A 17,184-nucleotide genomic window follows, 5' to 3' on the forward strand; every position below is an offset into this window, starting at 1 on the left:
GTAAAAACAAAAAGTGTTAGTACATAAATGTAGTGTTAATTTGTCTTTTACATTGTGGGAACAACTCTCCATCTGCAGCATCCGTCCAATCCGACGTAATCCTGGAGTTATCTCAGCGGAGTCCGGTGTGCGCACACACCCACTCAGCTGTTGAGAAGAGGTCCAATCTAATCATCCAAAATAAGTGAAACCATGTGTGGGGGTGCAGAGCGGGCTTTACTGTTGTTAGTGTCAAATGATTTGATAACATCACCAGTGAGCCTGGAGGGAAGTCTTGAGGTTTGGAGAAATAGTTTAGTGATCAAAAAGATGAATTTGAGTCATGTTTCAGCAGAGCTTCAAGCCGCCTGCTTAAAGCATTACACGGACATTTGAAACTTACAGTGACACCTTCTCAGGACTCTGTAGGTGTGCAGACCTCACACTTCACCTGCTGGTTTGTGAACTAGTGCAGTGAAGCTTTAATGTGACCATCAACCTCTTTTAATATTTAAAGTCTTTATATGTGATTTTTCACACTTAAATATAATATAAATCAAGTATATCCTCTGAAAATAACTCTGTGAGTCATGACTGTCTACAATGGGTGTAACACCCGAGTCCCACTGTCTGTGATGTTTTCAGAGTTTTCAGAGTCCTATCTTCAGTTTGTTTACATCGCCTGGACGGCCGGCTGACTCCTCCCCTCGTGTATAAAAGTTGTTTAATTGAGGGACTAGAGAAAAGAAGAATAACATACTGTACTCACTGCTTAACTGTGTTTCTAGATCACGCTCATTTCAGGTAAATTTACATGCAGTGTGAAGATACGAGCATAATAAAGATCGATAGCATTAGCATGCTAACACAACAATGCAGCGCGAGTTGTTTTGGTTTCATGCTGGTGCTCAAGGGGCGACATCTGCTGGATCAAAAAAATCGCATATATAGCCTTTAAACCAAAAGTGACCTTATTTAGAGGAGAGAGGGAAACTAGAACTACAAATGTCAGTGTTTGAACTACAACTAAAGCTAGCTTGGTAAGCCAGGTGTAGAGTTAACGGTAATGCTAATACAGGTTTGATAACAAAGGTTTTCAACAAAATGTGCAAACTTTTTGTGTATTTTCCTCTGAATGGGACCGTGATCAAAACAAACCTTCAGAGAAACGTTCACTGAGTTAATAAATCGAGTGAGAAGTTGGGTTAACTTGTCACAGACTGGTATACAGGTGAACTCGTCTTTCCAACCATCGTCTGGACTAACTGAACACAGCAGTGTGTGTGTGTGTGTGTGTGTGTGTGTGTGTGTGTGTGTGTGTGTGTGTGTGTGTGTGGGGTGCCTTTCACTAATGACATGTATTTATAGTGATGTGTCACAAACACCTCAGCTCCACTGCTGCTTTGTTGCAGCGTGTGAGTGTTAACGAGACGTGATGAGCTAACCGTATTAAAAAAGCCTTTAATAATCCTCAGTGTAACAACAACGTGCTCATACGTCGTTCCGTCACGCCAGAGCACCATGTTCAGCACGTATGTGTGTTTTCAAAGTTCAAAGATCTCCAGTGGTCGGTCTCGGTGTCAGACGGAGAACAGCGGTGTTAAGAGGTTGTTTGGCCCTCGCGAGATAGTGTGCGCCCCCTGTAATAATAATCCTATTTTAATCTGCCTCCTGAGGTTACTCGTCCTGGATTATCAAAGATGAAGGAAGCTGCCGGGGAGGGGAGCGGAGACGCACTGAATCACTTTACAGAGACAGAACTCTGCAGACCCCTGATGGTTTTTTTTTATTAGATTTACAAACCTCACCGAAGAGGAGAGACTCAAATGAATGAATCAAATCTGCTCTTTGAATGAAATTGTAGCGGACCTTAAAGGGTTGAGGTGTGGCTCAGCGGGCCGCTCTGTGGTTTTGCTTGAATGAGACGGTCTGAAGAGGAGAACTACAGTGGCCCACGGGGTTCACTGCGTTTCTCTCGCTCTCTTGTTGCATTGTTAAAGACGCGGCGGGCAACACGAGAAATGTCGCAGGGTTCAGTCTTGCTTCAGGTCAACATGTCACAGCGGAGCAGCATCTGAACGCGTCCCGACTCTGATCGGATAAAAAAACTGACTAAAAAAAACAAAAAAAACCCCAAAAAGAACGTGTCGTGACCTTTTGGTTGCGTCCCCCTCCTGGCTGCAGCTCGTCATTCTTCAACAACAACTGAAGCACAAAACATCCTGCGGTCTCTGAGGAGAGTCTGAGAAATTACAAAAAGTCACAAACATGAAGTAGAAAACGTCAAACGATATGAAGTCAGAGCACACACAACCTGTAGAGCAGCAGGTTGTGTTTTTAATGAACTGTGACTTCTCATTCACTCTGTTTCACTCAACATGTTTATGTTTCCTAACTCTGGAGGATTTGTGAAGCCTCATAGGAGTTAAGGAAGCCGGTCTTTTGCTTAATGGTATTCAAATCTTTGTCTTTTTTTAGAGCTTTGATGCAACCTGTACCTCAAAGCTGAAGCTACGTGCAGACAGCCGCCAGTCTTCTGTATTTTTATTTTTTTTATTTAACCTTTATTTAACCCATTGAGATCAGGCTCTCTTTCACAAGGGTGACCTGGCCAAGAGGGCAGCAGCACACCTCATAAAAAGCATTACATGATAAAGAGACAGTTTATTTGATTGACAGCACAAAAACTGCGAAATCAATGAATGAGTTACCTGAGAGTCCACCTTGATGCCTGCATATTTTAAATGTCTGCAATCAGTTTCAGGTTTCCTGTCTGAGATTTCTCAGCAGGCTGTTGATGATTTAAAAAAAAAAAAAAAAAAAAAAAAAAACAGCCCCTCCATGTTTGTTTGTCTTAATCATCTCTCATTAAATGTTCATCTTGATAACCTGAGGCAGCATTTTGGGAGAAGAGCAGAAGAGATAAAAGATGCTATAAACCAATCAGAGCAAACGAATAACATGCAAAGATAAATTCAAAAAGAGACAAAGTGATAGATTCACTTGGCCTGCTGTATGGCACTTCCTCTTCCTGCATCAGACTGATTGGACAAATGCATTTCACCATAAAGATCTGACCGCAGCTTCAGCGTGAGCACACTCCTGAAAGACCGCTTCGTCCCATCGGGGCCGTAAGCAGAACTCACAGCAGACGCTACTCCTTTCATATCCACAGTCTACATGTTATCCCTCAGTTTGAAGCATACAAACAATCCATTCTTTAGTCTCCTTTCTTCTGTTTGTAAACATCAGCTTGTGTGTGTGTGTGTGTGTGTGTGTGTGTGTGTGTGTGTGTGTGTCTGTGTGTCTGTGTCTGTGTCTGTGTCTGTGTGTGTGTGTGTGTGTGTGTGTGTGTGTGTGTGAGATGGCGGGCATGTGGTGCACTCGCGAGGCGCTGCATGCACACTCATCGGGTGAATCTGATTAGCTTTAATAACAAACCGACGGGCAGCATATTCAACCCCCCCCCCCCCCCCCCCCCTCCCCCTCGTGCGAGGCGGTGACGAGGAGCAGATTCCTCGATGCCCGACGCCTGAAATTAGATCAGACCAATCTGGAGAGAGTGTTTAGAGGCATCGCTACAAACGGACGTGCGGAGAAAAAGGGAGGGAGATAACGCCGTCAGGGAATCATCTGATTATGGAAAATAATTAGTTGTCATGGATATCAGTCATCGTTTGATGTGATTGGGTGGATTTTATGCCGCTTTGTGAGGAGGGGGGAGAGAGGGAGAGATAAACCGTTCTGCTCTGGCGTAGTGATGCGGCGCCGACTCGCATCTGTTCTGTCAGACTGTGATTGGTGACAAACACTTTGTTTCCACTTTACAGTTTACACTCATGCCAACAAGATCATGTTCGGATGAGAGCTTCATTTTTTTTCTGCAATTTTACGACAAAAACAGAATCTGGAAAAATTCTAAAGTAAATCAAAATGTAAAATAAATGAAGAAACACAAGGCATGCATGAGGACAAAGGTTCATCAGACTTAATAAAGCACACTTTTTAAATGTCTTCTTCTGCTGCTTCATTTAAAGTTGAAACAACATACACTGCCATGGCTCTGTCTCTGACTTCCTGTTTCCTTTTTCCTGCTGCAGAGGAAGGCGAGTACTTCCTGAAGGTTTTGATTCCCAGCTATGCTGCGGGGTCGATCATCGGGAAGGGAGGTCAGACCATCGTCCAGCTGCAGAAAGAAACCGGAGCCACCATCAAACTGTCCAAATCCAAAGACTTCTACCCCGGTAAGACACAAACACAAACCCCACCAACGCCATGGCTGCTTCGCTTTGATGCATGAGGGGTTGTGATGAAACAGAAAGCTTCACCTTAAAAAACTTTTACACTGTTTTCTTTAGTCATCCCCGAAAGGAAACAATGACAGTCTGTAACAGAAATTCACAAAATTAACACTAAGCCGTTATCTTTTTGTGTAACTGCATTTCTTCCACATGTGTGAACATTCATTATTTTCTGTGTTTGGCCTTTAAATATAAAACAGCTGCATAGAGATACAAGCAGCATCCCTCAAACCTTCTGTAAACAGAGTAGAGCTGTTTTAAGGAGAAGCTTCCTGTTACCTGAGAAACAACATCTGAACTGTCATAATGTGGATGTGTGGGGTCATGCATGGATGAAAACAGCTGACAGCCGTTAAATAAACAGATGCAGAGGTATGTGGAATATCTATCGATCCATTTCTACACCTCTCCTCTGAAAGGACGTGAAGGATGGAGGAGTGCATCGGGATGAATAGATGCAAAGTGTTTTTATCCCATTAAGGAAACGTTTCATTATCTCAGTCTCCATCCATCAATTGTTCATAATGTTAAAGCACAGATGTGCATAAACAGCACACACACACACACACACACACACACACACACACACACACACACACACACACACACACACACACGCACACACACTCACCACATGAATAGGAACAAGTTGTCTGAATTTGTGAGTTTACTTCGGATCAGAAGAGCTGACATCCTGCTAGAGCTTCATCTGTTACATGGATTTATAGATTTATAGAAGCTGTGCGTGTGTGTGTGTGTGTGTGTGTGTGTGTGTGTGTGTGTGTGTCTGTCTGTGTGTGTGTGTGTCTGTGTGTGTGTGTGTGTGTGTGTGTGTGTCTGTGTGTGTGTGTGTGTGTGTGTGTGAGACTGGTTGTTGTGAGCCCTTAGGGACAGAGGGGCCTTTACTGAGCTCACTCTGCACCCCCCCCCCCTCCCTCCCCTCACTAACACACACACACACACACACACACACACACACACACACACACACACACACACACACACACACACACACACACACACACACACACACGCACGCACACACGCACATAGTCCAACAGAGATCAGGATTACAGGATCAGAGGTGAAATTGTATTTGTCTAAAGTCTTAATTCTGTCCTGACGTGGTGTGACCGCAGCACTGAGGAGGGGGGAGGTGTGTGTGTGTGTGTGTGTGTGTGTGTGTGTGTGTGTGTGTGTGTGTGTGTGTGTGTGTGTGTGTGTGTGTGTGTGTGTGTGTGTGTGTGTGTGTGTGTGTGTCAGCATGCAGGTATTGTCCTACTACAGGTTGGAGGTTTGAGATGTTTGTTCAAGCCTAAATACAAAGAGACAAAATGGAGAGCAGCATGCATGTTGTATCAAACTCCAAACATTCTGCAAATGAAACTCTGTGCATGTTAAACATGAATCTATCGGAGTGAAGTATACTTCAGATTTCCTGGCCTTACTCACCTTATAAATCTCAGAGAAAGAGGGGAAAATGTTGGAACGGGTTGTGTTTTGGTGCTGACAGCTCGCCTTGAGGTTGAGGAAAGACGGCTGTTTGGTTAAACAGTGAAAAATAAAACTAATCTTCTAAACCCAAATGTCCTGACCTCAACCAAAGTGCTGGAGCGGCCGTGTAAACATTAGTCATTCTTTAGTTGCTAGGAGGGTCTGTTGTTTGACACAAATGAAACACATTGTAGTAGTAAGTTTGCAAGTTGTCTCAAAAGATAAGATCACCCAAGACCGACTGTATTTACAGAGCCGAGAGGGGAATCATGTGTTCCTCTGCGGTTTGACTCCCTCTCTGCCTCCACTTAGTGTAACCTCAGCACACGTGGAAAAACAAACGTTTGGGTCCAGATTGAAGAGGCTTCATATGCATCCAGTTCAGCTGTGTGTGTTTAGTAGAATTCTGGCAGGTGGAAGAATGATTCAACTCATTTATGTGACCCAAATCTATGATGTCACTTCTCTCCGGGTGTAGTGTTCACAACTCCCAGTCGTGAGGTAAAAGAACAGTCTGAATTCTGAGTCGAGGCCTCGGCGCTCGTTTCTTCTCAATGAGACCTAAAGTTAAACTCTGGCGACCTCCCCGGTGTTGTCGTAGCGCCTGCAGAGTCTCTGATGTAACCGCTGCCCCCCCCGAGCCAATCACAGCACAAGCTTTCTCCAGCGCTGCTAGAGACGTGTTGCACGCACACGAGTGCTGCTCTTAAATATGTTTCAGAGCTGCAGCCTGGATGTCATGTTAGAGAATCATGTCGGTTTCTGTGGTGTGCAAACAGACTCAGCTGCAGGGTGAACCTTTTAAATGAGACAAGACTTTTTGAAAATCACATATTGCACATGTTTGAGCCCAAAAAAAGTGTTAAGTTGTGTTAGAGAAACTATTCTGCAGCCTCCAAGAACACCTGTGATGCAATTCATTTAAACACATTTTAAGATTATTTTAGGTTTCTGTATCTTTAAATATCACTTTCTTTCTTGCAACTGTAAACTCCTTTTTACATGCAAATCTATTTTTCATACTCAAAAGGAAAAACAGGCTAAGATGAATTTGGCTTTTCTGAAACAAGACGTTCAGTGTGATGTAGTGTGGAAATAACGGTCCTTCATCGCTGTGAATCATTTTCCTGTAAAGCTTCATTTCACACCAACTCCCAGCTGCATTAACGTTCTTCTTTCTCTCCGAGGTCTCCGAGAATTTATTTGGTTTTTAAATTCAGCTGTTTTTTTACGATTGTGTGTTTGGGAGTGTGTGTGTGTGTGTGTTATGTGTTTGGTAGTGTGTGTGTGTGTTGTGTGTATGGGAGTCTGTGTGTATCAGTTTGGGGTCTGAAAACAAGCACCCGTTGTTTGACACCGGCACACGAGACTCCTGAAATCTCTGCCAACTAGAACAGATGCAAGGTGCAGCAGGAGCCTCCAAGATGCACACACACATACACACACACACACACACACACACACACGCACACACACGCACACATGCATAAATGATGATAAATATGCTGACAAAAACAACCAACATGTGCAGCGAAAAAACTTTCATGAGCACATAAATCTGTGGAAAGCTTGAAGATTTCCTCAGTGGAAGTGCAAATAAATCTACAGGAAATACACAACACACACACACACAGACACACACACACTCACACACACATACACACACACACACACACACACAACACTCACATGCATGTTTTCCAATCTTTGCTGCAAAAATCACTGCAAAGACAGGAAGAACTGAAAGATTGGAGGGAGACGAAAAACAAGAAAAAAAGAAAGAAAGAGGTGGTTTGTACGCGCCGCCGTCTAGAGGGGAAGACTGAAGAAGCTGTGTGTGTGTGTGTGTGTGTGTGTGCGCGCATGTGTGTGTGCATGTGTGTGTGTGTGTTCACTCTTCCTTAGCGCTGAAGGGGGCATCTGTATGCAAATGAGACACGGTTCTTCCTGGGTGACAAATCAAAAGGCCCACCTGCTGCAATAGCCCGTCTGTGTGTGTGTGTGTGTGTGTGTGTGTGCGACAGTGTGTGTGTGTCTGTGTGTGTTTTAGAAAATAACAGGGCCAGTCTAATGAACAGAGTAGCGAGAGTTACTGCTGTGTCTTGGCCAAAGCGTCTCATTCCTCTCCTCTCGCTCCTCGGAAGACATTAGTCCCCCTCCTTTCCTCTCCCTCTCCCCCCTCTACATCCTACACACACACACACACACACACACACACACACACACACACACACACACACACACACACACACACACACACACACACACACAACCCCCACACACACCCCAGCTGTCATGGAAAAGCTGGCAGAGGTCACTGAAGTTTTTGGTCATTTTATCTCTCTGTGTGCTGGGTAATATTCAATAGCTTGTAAGGTGTAAATTTGTTGAAGCCGGGCTCAATTTGCGTAACACTTTTTATTCCCTCGTCGTTAAGAGAAGCCGTTTGGTTGACTGTTTTAGGTTTTGCATTTCTGAAGACTTGAACTGGATTATTATTATTTTAAAGTGAAGGTGAGAGGCTTGCAAAAATTCCCAGAGACTGAACGTTAAATCTGCCAAAACATGATGTGATCCAGTGACAGGAACATGTAAAACTTCTACGCAGATGGCGAACAAATTCAAAGTTTCTCTCCAAAATGAGATCTGGATTTCTTTTCAACCAAACACCACTGACTATTAAACCCACAGGTTCTTAAACCACAAAACACTGAGACTGTCTGACAGCTTTTGTAAACTGGGAAAAGACTAATCTAAAGCTAGATTCTGCAGATTAAAAGAGTGTGAAGTTGAAGTTGAGATAAAAAAAAAAAAAACACAATCTCCTGTTTTGTGTTTCAGCAGTTCAACTTTTTAAATCAAGAGTTTTAGTGTCGCCTTGGGGGAAATGGAGTCTCTGCTGCGGTAAAGTTAATGTGACAAGAGAAGACGAAGCGTGGAGGAATAAAAGAAAAACTCAATTTGAGGATTTAAAATAGGAAATGAAGTGTGTACAATGAAAAGCAACACAGCAGGATGTCAACAGCTGAGAGGTTACAACCAGCGTGCACACAAAATACATAAGAGCGAGACAACCTGAGCACAAACTCTGTTTCCAAACACATGACCTCGTTCTCCTTCATCAGCCTACATTCCTCCACTCGTACATCACCCTCCTCCCTCCATCTCTCTCCTCCTCTTCCTCCTCCTCCCTCGCTCCCTCTACTCTTCTCCCTCCCTTCATGTCTCTTCTTTCCTCTCTCTCTCCATCCTTCTCCTGCTCTCCCACTACGACCCCTCTCAATTCCTGCCTCTCCTCCTCTCCCTCTCCTCCTCTCTCTCCCTCTCCTCCTCTCTCTCTCCTCCTCTCTCTCCCTCTCCTCCTCTCTCTCTCCTCCTCTCCCTCTCCTCCTCTCTCCCTCTCCTCCTCTCTCTCTCCTCCTCTCCCTCTCCTCCTCTCTCTCCCTCTCCTCCTCTCTCTCTCCTCCTCTCTCTCCCTCTCCTCCTCTCTCTCTCTCTCCTCCTCTCCCTCTCCTCCTCTCTCCCTCTCCTCCTCTCTCTCTCCTCCTCTCCCTCTCCTCCTCTCTCTCCCTCTCCTCCTCTCCCTCTCCTCCTCTCTCTCTCCTCCTCTCTCTCCATCCTTCTCCTCCTCTCCCTCTCCTCCTCTCTCTCCCTCTCCTCCTCTCTCTCTCCTCCTCTCTCTCCCTCTCCTCCTCTCTCTCCCTCTCCTCCTCTCCCTCTCCTCCTCTCTCTCTCCTCCTCTCTCCCCATCCTCCTCCTCCTCTCCCTTTAACATCTCTTCCTGTCACTCCATCTCTCTCCGCCTCTCTCCATGCCTCCTCTCTCCTCGTCTCCGTCCATCCCTCCACTCCTCTCCTTTTCCTCCCTCCTATCCTCTCCTCCTCTCTCTCCATCCCCGTCTCTTCCTTTAACGTCTCTTCCTGTCCTTCCTCTCTCCTCCTCCTCCCTCCTCTACCTCCTTCTCTCAGACCTTCCTCCCTCTTTTTTATTCATGCATCTTTCGATCCAGCTCCATCTCACCCATCAATCATTTGCCCCTCCCTCCCTCTCTCTGTGTTGCATTATACCTTCACCTCCTCCCTCCCTTTCCTTCCTCTCCCTCCTTCCTCCCCTCCCTCCCTCCCCTCCCATCTATCTGGAGAATAGTGCAGCAGCAGCAGCACTTAAGCCGAAGACCAATTAGCAAGGAGCAGCAGTATGGGGGGACTGAGACAGGCCACCATTCATCCTCACACACACACACACACACACACACACACACACACACACACACACACAGAGCGACCCCACCATTCACTATTATGGCACAGCAGATTTATCACATACCCATACAGTGCAAGGCAGAGCAGCTTCCAAATATAGCTCCTCTCTGTCTCTCTGCGGGTCGACTGGATGGAAAAGGACAGAGCAGTGTTTTTTACGACGCCACTGCAGAGACGCAGGAAAAACAAACAAATATTTAAGAAGGCCGTGACCGAGGGCCACAAAGGAAGGCTTTAATCCTACCCTAATTTCTAATTTCTGAGGTTCACCATATTATGCAATCTCTGGAAATATTCAGAGATTCTGGATGTGTTTTCCCCAAACGGTTGATTTAGTCCTCTCACAGTTTCCTGCGGTTCAGGTAACTCTGACTCACCAGCTCATTAACCAAAACAGCATTAATTACCCTTAAAAACACAAATTCAACGTGTGGTGACGTCATTTTCTGTGATGTCATATCATGAACTAATGCCTCTAACTCCACTTTCATGATTTAATTCGGAGCACTTTGTGTGTTCATGTGCTTTCAAAGTGTTTCATTAAAACATCAGAAGCTGCATCAGCTTTTTTAGAAATGTTCAGTTTTTTAAATTGGTCTTTAAAAAGTAACTTTATGAAATGAGTTTAGCAGGAAGTGAGGTAAACCCCCGGAACCAATAACACGACTGTAAACTGAGATTTTTCTAACGTGCATTATTTGCTCAGCGAGCAGCCGGTGAGGATTAAAACCTGCAACTGTTAGTTCATCGGTTTGTGTTGTTGAACAAACACAGCCCGCCGCCGCTCCGCATAAAATATTCATTTACGACACCTGTTTTATAATTAGAATCGACCCGCCGCCCTCCACCTCCTCTGAGATATTGACCTCTGCTCGGACACGGAGGCAGAGCCATAAAGACCAAACTCAAAGCTGGAAATGAATCAGTATCGATGCCCGTCAAAGTTTCCTCTCCTGTCCCGTGTCACTTTCATGGCTGCGGTTCAGTTTTTTGGAGCCTTGGGGGGGGCGGAGAGTCTCGGGCGGTGTTACAGCAGAGCAACCGACAGAGAGAAAGATTAATATCTGTGACGTCAGAGAGCAGAGAGCATCTTTCTTCTTCTCTTGTTTTTATACATGCTAACATACACCTGGAATATTTGACATGCAATCCACATTTTCTTTAACGATTCCTTGAAACCAGTCGTGTCTGTCAGAGGGGGGGGGGGGGGGGTTCTGGGGGGACACATTCCTGCAGCGGTGGACCACATTCAACCCACTTTCATTCTAAAGCCAGTCTGATGAGATGTTAACGAGACGCCTGAAGGACGGCGACATGTGTTCAGTTTGACTCACGTTCACGCGGCTGCAGCGACCATTAGCTTCTCATTAGCAGCTGAGTCACATGTTAGCATAGCAGAAGCTGATACTCGCTTGTTGATGAGTCGGTCACGGTGTAGAGTTGACTTATGACTTTATGACTTAAACAGTGTAGGCTGAAAACTGTTTTTTATTAACGCTTGTTTTCTGATTTCTGATCTGATCGTCATCCTAAATCTCTCTCTCTCTCTCCCTCTCTCTCTCTCTCTCTCTCTCTCTCCATCCTCACTTTTATCTTGTTTATTTTCTTTTTCATGTTTTCTTTTTGAACAGTCCGTCTCTCTCTCGCTCTCGGTCTCCTCTGTCCGTCCTCTGTCTCGGCATGCCACCATTTTAGAGCTTTGTCTTTAATCCCACGCCATGATTGCAGTTTTCAGTATTTAATATCCGCTTTACACACACACACACACACACACACACACACACACACACACACGATACCAGCACACATCTGTCGAGAAGGCCGCTACTGACATGCCAACACACACCTGACCCTCTCTCTCTCTCTCACACACACACACACACACACACTTTATCATCATGACTGATTTGAGCTCTAAGCCTCTTACTCCGTTCTAAGCTCTCAGACTGAGCGATGGAAAACTGCAACATTACATATCACACACACACACACACACACACACACACACACACACACACACACACACACACACACGTGTCAGCCATCTCCCAGCTCTTCATTAAGCGTCAGATTCATGACAAACGTCTGCAGTTATGAGATGATTTCCGCTAAATTAAATTTCTCTTTTACGTCCGTCTGAGTTTGTTGAATTATTTCAGCGACTGGTCGAAGTATCTACAGTCGCTCTGAGCTCCGGAGTCACAGCTGATCACAGCTCAGACTCAAAGTAGAGAGAGTGAGTGATATGTTTATGTGACGCTGACAGAAACTATAAATCATAACCTGCTCATCGTCTGACCAGCCCCTTTCGGAGGGTTAAAGTCTCCAATGTTGCACAAAACCTGACGAGGATGTCCATCAATGTCCTCTTCCTCTGATAAATAAACAAGTTCATGATCTGATCCTTTTAGTTTTAGTGAAACATGAAATAATTAAAAATGTCACAGGATGCAGACGTCCTTCTTTAAATCCTTCTGTTGTGCATTTTAAATACAAAACGTGTATTTACAACCACATAAACATGTTATTAACTGGTGTCTGCTGATTCAATCTGTTGTGGGACTTATTCTATCGATAAAAGAATCATCTTTAGTATCCACAGGGATTGTATCAGCACAGAGGATTTTCAAATCAAAAACAAAGGGATGTGTTTCCTCCCTGCAGGATGTATTTTAAATGTAGAAGAAAAGAGCTGGAGCTGAGGAAACGCTGATGAAACATCGGCAACTCCGATTCTTTGTAATTGTTTGTTTGTGTGACGTCAGGCAGCAGGCGGGCTGAGTAATCCTCAGTACCAGTCTGTGCCACGCACGCACGCTGACAGACACACACACACACAGACACACACACACACACAGACAGACAGACAGGCCGTCACATCCCTGCAGCTCCAGCAGACACATCCATCAGCAGCACAGAGCAGGAAGACATTTCATCTAGACTGATACTAAAAAACAAAAACAAATCATGACAGCAGCTTGTTTAAAATCAAAGGGTCAGACTCATTGAGTTTTACTTTAAGGAGCAGACTCTGATGTTATCTGCTGAGATGAACAGGGCGTATCAGCTGTTTCTCATTTTCTCTCTGATAAGACGAGACGTTTCATTTTTAAACACATGGAGCTGTTTGATCAAATCAATTATTTCTGATAAGAAAAAGCTCTGTATGATTAAAATCTTCGTTTGACCTTGAAGTATACTAAATGTCTTCATCCTATTTCACAATATCTGACACAAATACTGCAGGACATCCTTCACATGATGCAGTTTTATTTCCACTTCTAAATCCTGAGTTTGGAGCGCAGAGCGGTGTAGTGAAAAGGTCAGATAGAAGCGGGGGGGGGGGGGGGGGGAAGCTTGTTGCTGCCTCTAAAGTGCATCTCTGAGTGTGTTCCTGTGTTTGACGCTCCTCTGGGAGCCGAACCCTGAACCCTGCAGGGTCACTCATGTTCTCCGACATCAAGTCATGCAGAAGGAGACCCTCAGCCCGAGCAGGAGTAAATACCACGCTGACATACAGCTCTGTCATCTGCAGCGAAGTCAGACTCACACCGCTGATATGCAGCGGATAACAAACTGTTATTAAATATTTATAGTTTCATCCATTCATGATTTTATTTTACTGAATCGTATAAATCTTGGGAATATTAATTGACCTTCAATTTCATATGAATGTCAAGGGATCGAATATTACGGATATCTTAAAAGAAATGAAATTATGTGTAAATAATAATAAATAATTGCATAGTTATATTAATTATTAACGCTCCTTTGTTAGGAGAAATTTAGCTTTACAGTAATAAAGTATATGCATCATATAAAAATGGACATAATGATTATACAAACTATTGAGATTGAAAATAAAACCGACCTACTGTAAATTATAATTACTGTAGTAATAATAAAGATAAAAATACAAGCATAACAAAATATGAAACAGATTTCAACTGCCTCCAATTGACCAACAAAATAGTTTGATTAAGTGACTTTATTTCTTTATGTTTGTTTGAACACAGCTCATAAAGCTGATTCTTATGCAACCATGACATGAGACTCAGGTGTACAGGTGTCAGACAGCACAGGTGAGCTGTGATTGTCAGATGTGGAGCGGTCACTTTGAGCCTCCTCCCCCCTCCCCCCCCCACCCCACCCCCTGCAGCTCTCAGGTCACATCAGTCAGCCCCCCCTGCTGTCTGCAGACGGGCCTAACCAATCAATCTCAACCACATCTGCCACTCTGAGGTCTGACACAGGGCGTCAGCGCACGCCTCCTTTAATTCAACCCTGCATCTCCTTCTGCAGCTCTGAATCTTCACATTCAGTCTTCTGTCTGTGCTACGGCAGCCTGCAGGGTTCAAAACAGCAGAAATTGAGATTAGAAATTAATAATTAGATAATCAATGTTGGTTTCCTTCAACTCAGTGAGCTCTATCTCTCTCCACTTACTGCTCTTGTATTTAGACGTTTAATAAGAGAGTGTTGAGGGTCCCAGCGAGGGCGGGAGTAAATACAACAGCAGGAATATGGCCGACCTGCCCGCAGATCAATGCTGCACTCAGTGTGTGTGTGTGAGAGTGTGTGTGTGAGAGAGTGTGTGTGTGTGTGTCCGTCCTTGGGAAGTGGTAGGATAATGCAGTCTGCCAGTGAAATACGACTGTCATAAACCCTCTCAAACACTTTCACTGCCTCTCACCGCTCCCACAGTGAGCACACACACTCTCTCTCTCTCTCTCACACACACACACACACACACACCCTTGGGATCCTCACCACAGCAGGTCTGTGTGTGTGTGTGTGTGTGTGTGTGTGTGTGTAGATGTGTGTGTGTTTATTGGCTGAGATGAGTTGAGATGCAAGAAAACCTGCATCTCATTCAGGACGTTCCCTTCTCGCTGTCATGACATCATCCTCCTCCTCCTCCTCCTCCTCCTTCTCCTTGAATTGTGACCAGTTTCCTGATTAAGACTTTTAAAAGGACAAATCCCCCTTTTTTTTTTTTTTTTTACTTGGACAAACATCCTGCATTGATCAACTCACTCAATGAAAGCTTTTATGTGAAGAGCTTAGTTTCACAGAAGTCTCTCCTCAGGGGAAAGATCCTCGGCGAGCGGCAAATAATTAGTTTTTACTGCTCAAGTTTATTGGGAGTAAAGAAATGCAAAAAGTTAACATGAGCGGTGGAAGTCAAAATGATTGTTAAGGTTTTCAAAATGACAAAAACAAACTTTTACCCACAGAAATGAGAAACACGCTGAGCTGTTACAGAATCAGTTTTAGTTACAGCCTCAAACTGAGAAGATCCCTTTTACTTTAAAAACCTAGTCACCATGAGAAACCCGGATAATCTATTAGATCTATTTCTTCTTCCTTTTCCCTCCCCATACATCACTGTGCCGTCCCCCCCTCCCCAGGCTGAGATCTGTTGTGATGAATGGGTCTCCGCTGGATTCACATCTATAAGCCTCATGCTTTAATATGAGATACACACAGACGGAGCTGCAGCTCACACACAAACAGGAGCATCATTTGTTTTCTTCACAAACCCTCCAACATGGGATTTACTGTATTTATAGTTTTGCTCCGTGTAGCCAACAAAACACTCCTTACTGCACTAAAATAAATTAATCTTTGGACTTTGAAACATAATTTACAAAAAAAAATGAGCTTTTAGTAGCTGCCTCTTATCAGCTGTCTTTTCCCACACCTTAACTGAATCATTCCTGAATCACCACCAGTGTTGGAAGCGAAGCAGAAGCAGCTTCTTTTTTTTTCTTCCAAAAATTCCAAAATCAGCAAATGTTTCCTTGCAGCCATCTCACTTTGTTCTGACACCAAGCCCACCAAGTAACAGCTTTTTCTATTAGCTGCATCGAAAGAACAGACTTTCTTTTTGTGAGAGGATAAGACAGAAACATGCAGCCCTGAAGTGAGAATCCAGCAATGTGTGTGTGTGTGTGTGTGTGTGTGTGTGTGAGATATAAAGATATTCCACCTGCCACTCGGAGCATCATGGCGCCCTGCAGCCGCTCAAACTGCAGCGTCATTGTAAAGTCTCTCCCGTCTCACTCCTGGCCCGGCTGAGGTGAGTCTCTGTGGGAGAGGGGAGTCACTGCTGCTCCCAGGCTCCATGAGGCCTCCAGCCTGACACACACACACACACACACACACACACACACACACACACACACACACACACACACACAGCTCAGATTTAAAGCTGTTTAAAACATTCTGCAGTGATTCACTCCACGTCCACTTCCAGGTCTGTTTAAGAGCTGGAAAAGTCATTGTGAACTAGCACATTTCTAACAGCTAATCTGCAGATTTACTCATCAAGTTTTCCATGAAGACGGATTCAGAATGTGATTTAGCAACACTGACTACTGGAACAAGATCAAATGAATTGGGTCCTCGTTTCAGTTTGCAATGATCAGAGTTTGGATAATCTGATTTCCGCAAAAACCTTTTTAAATCTTTCTCTTGGAGTGTCAGATTAGAACAATTTCTTCAGGCTTTGCAGGTCAAAGGTCAGCAGACATAGTGACCTGGATATTGCATTTGCAAACAAACAAGAAGAACGCAATAAAATGTGCTGATTGTGATTGATTGATTGATTGTGCTGTATGAGAAATGTGGCTCAAACTTTAATCACCCGACTTAAGCACATGTTGTGTTATATAATCATACTTAATATATCAACTACTGGTTTTATGTTTATCAGATGAACACTCTTCTACCCGTCTTCCATCTCACCTCTGACTTCCATCTCAACCTTCCTTAACCCAGTTTTCCCACAAGGATCATTAATGATTCATGCGGTCTAATCAAATCATCTGACTGACGGACTGCAGCATCAATACGGTGCTTTACTGTAAGTTAAAGTCATGGCAGCAGCCTCACAAAAATAGCATGAACGTTAGGATGAAGCGAAAGGGAACCGAGCAGAGCACTGCTGATGATGTCGAAGTTTTTTTTTTTTTTTTATTGTGTCTGCTCCGGTCCAGCTGTGTAAGTGTGTGTGACAGGTTGAAGAGCCCAGTCAGCACACAGAGAGGAGGGGTGGGAGGAAGAAGAGGGAGAGGGGGTGGAATAGAGGGTGAAAGAGAGAGTGAAAGAAAGGGGAGAAAGGAGAGGCAGCAGCAGGAGGA

The 17,184-nt window shown here is 44.3% G+C and overlaps 1 protein-coding gene across 4 annotated transcripts in view; it reads left to right on the forward strand.

Annotated features, from left to right (window-relative positions):
• The window catches only part of nova2 (NOVA alternative splicing regulator 2), an 85,317-nt gene that overhangs the window by 18,797 nt on the left and 49,336 nt on the right, over positions 1–17,184 (forward strand). For all 4 annotated transcript variants that reach the window (XM_061047146.1, XM_061047147.1, XM_061047144.1 and 1 more), the window contains one exon: positions 4,080–4,223. In XM_061047146.1, the coding sequence (XP_060903129.1) occupies positions 4,080–4,223 (144 nt within the window). The remainder of the gene's footprint in view (positions 1–4,079; positions 4,224–17,184) is intronic.

This window comes from Labrus mixtus, chromosome 9, assembly GCF_963584025.1.
Source record: "Labrus mixtus chromosome 9, fLabMix1.1, whole genome shotgun sequence".
NCBI lineage: Eukaryota > Metazoa > Chordata > Actinopteri > Labriformes > Labridae > Labrus > Labrus mixtus.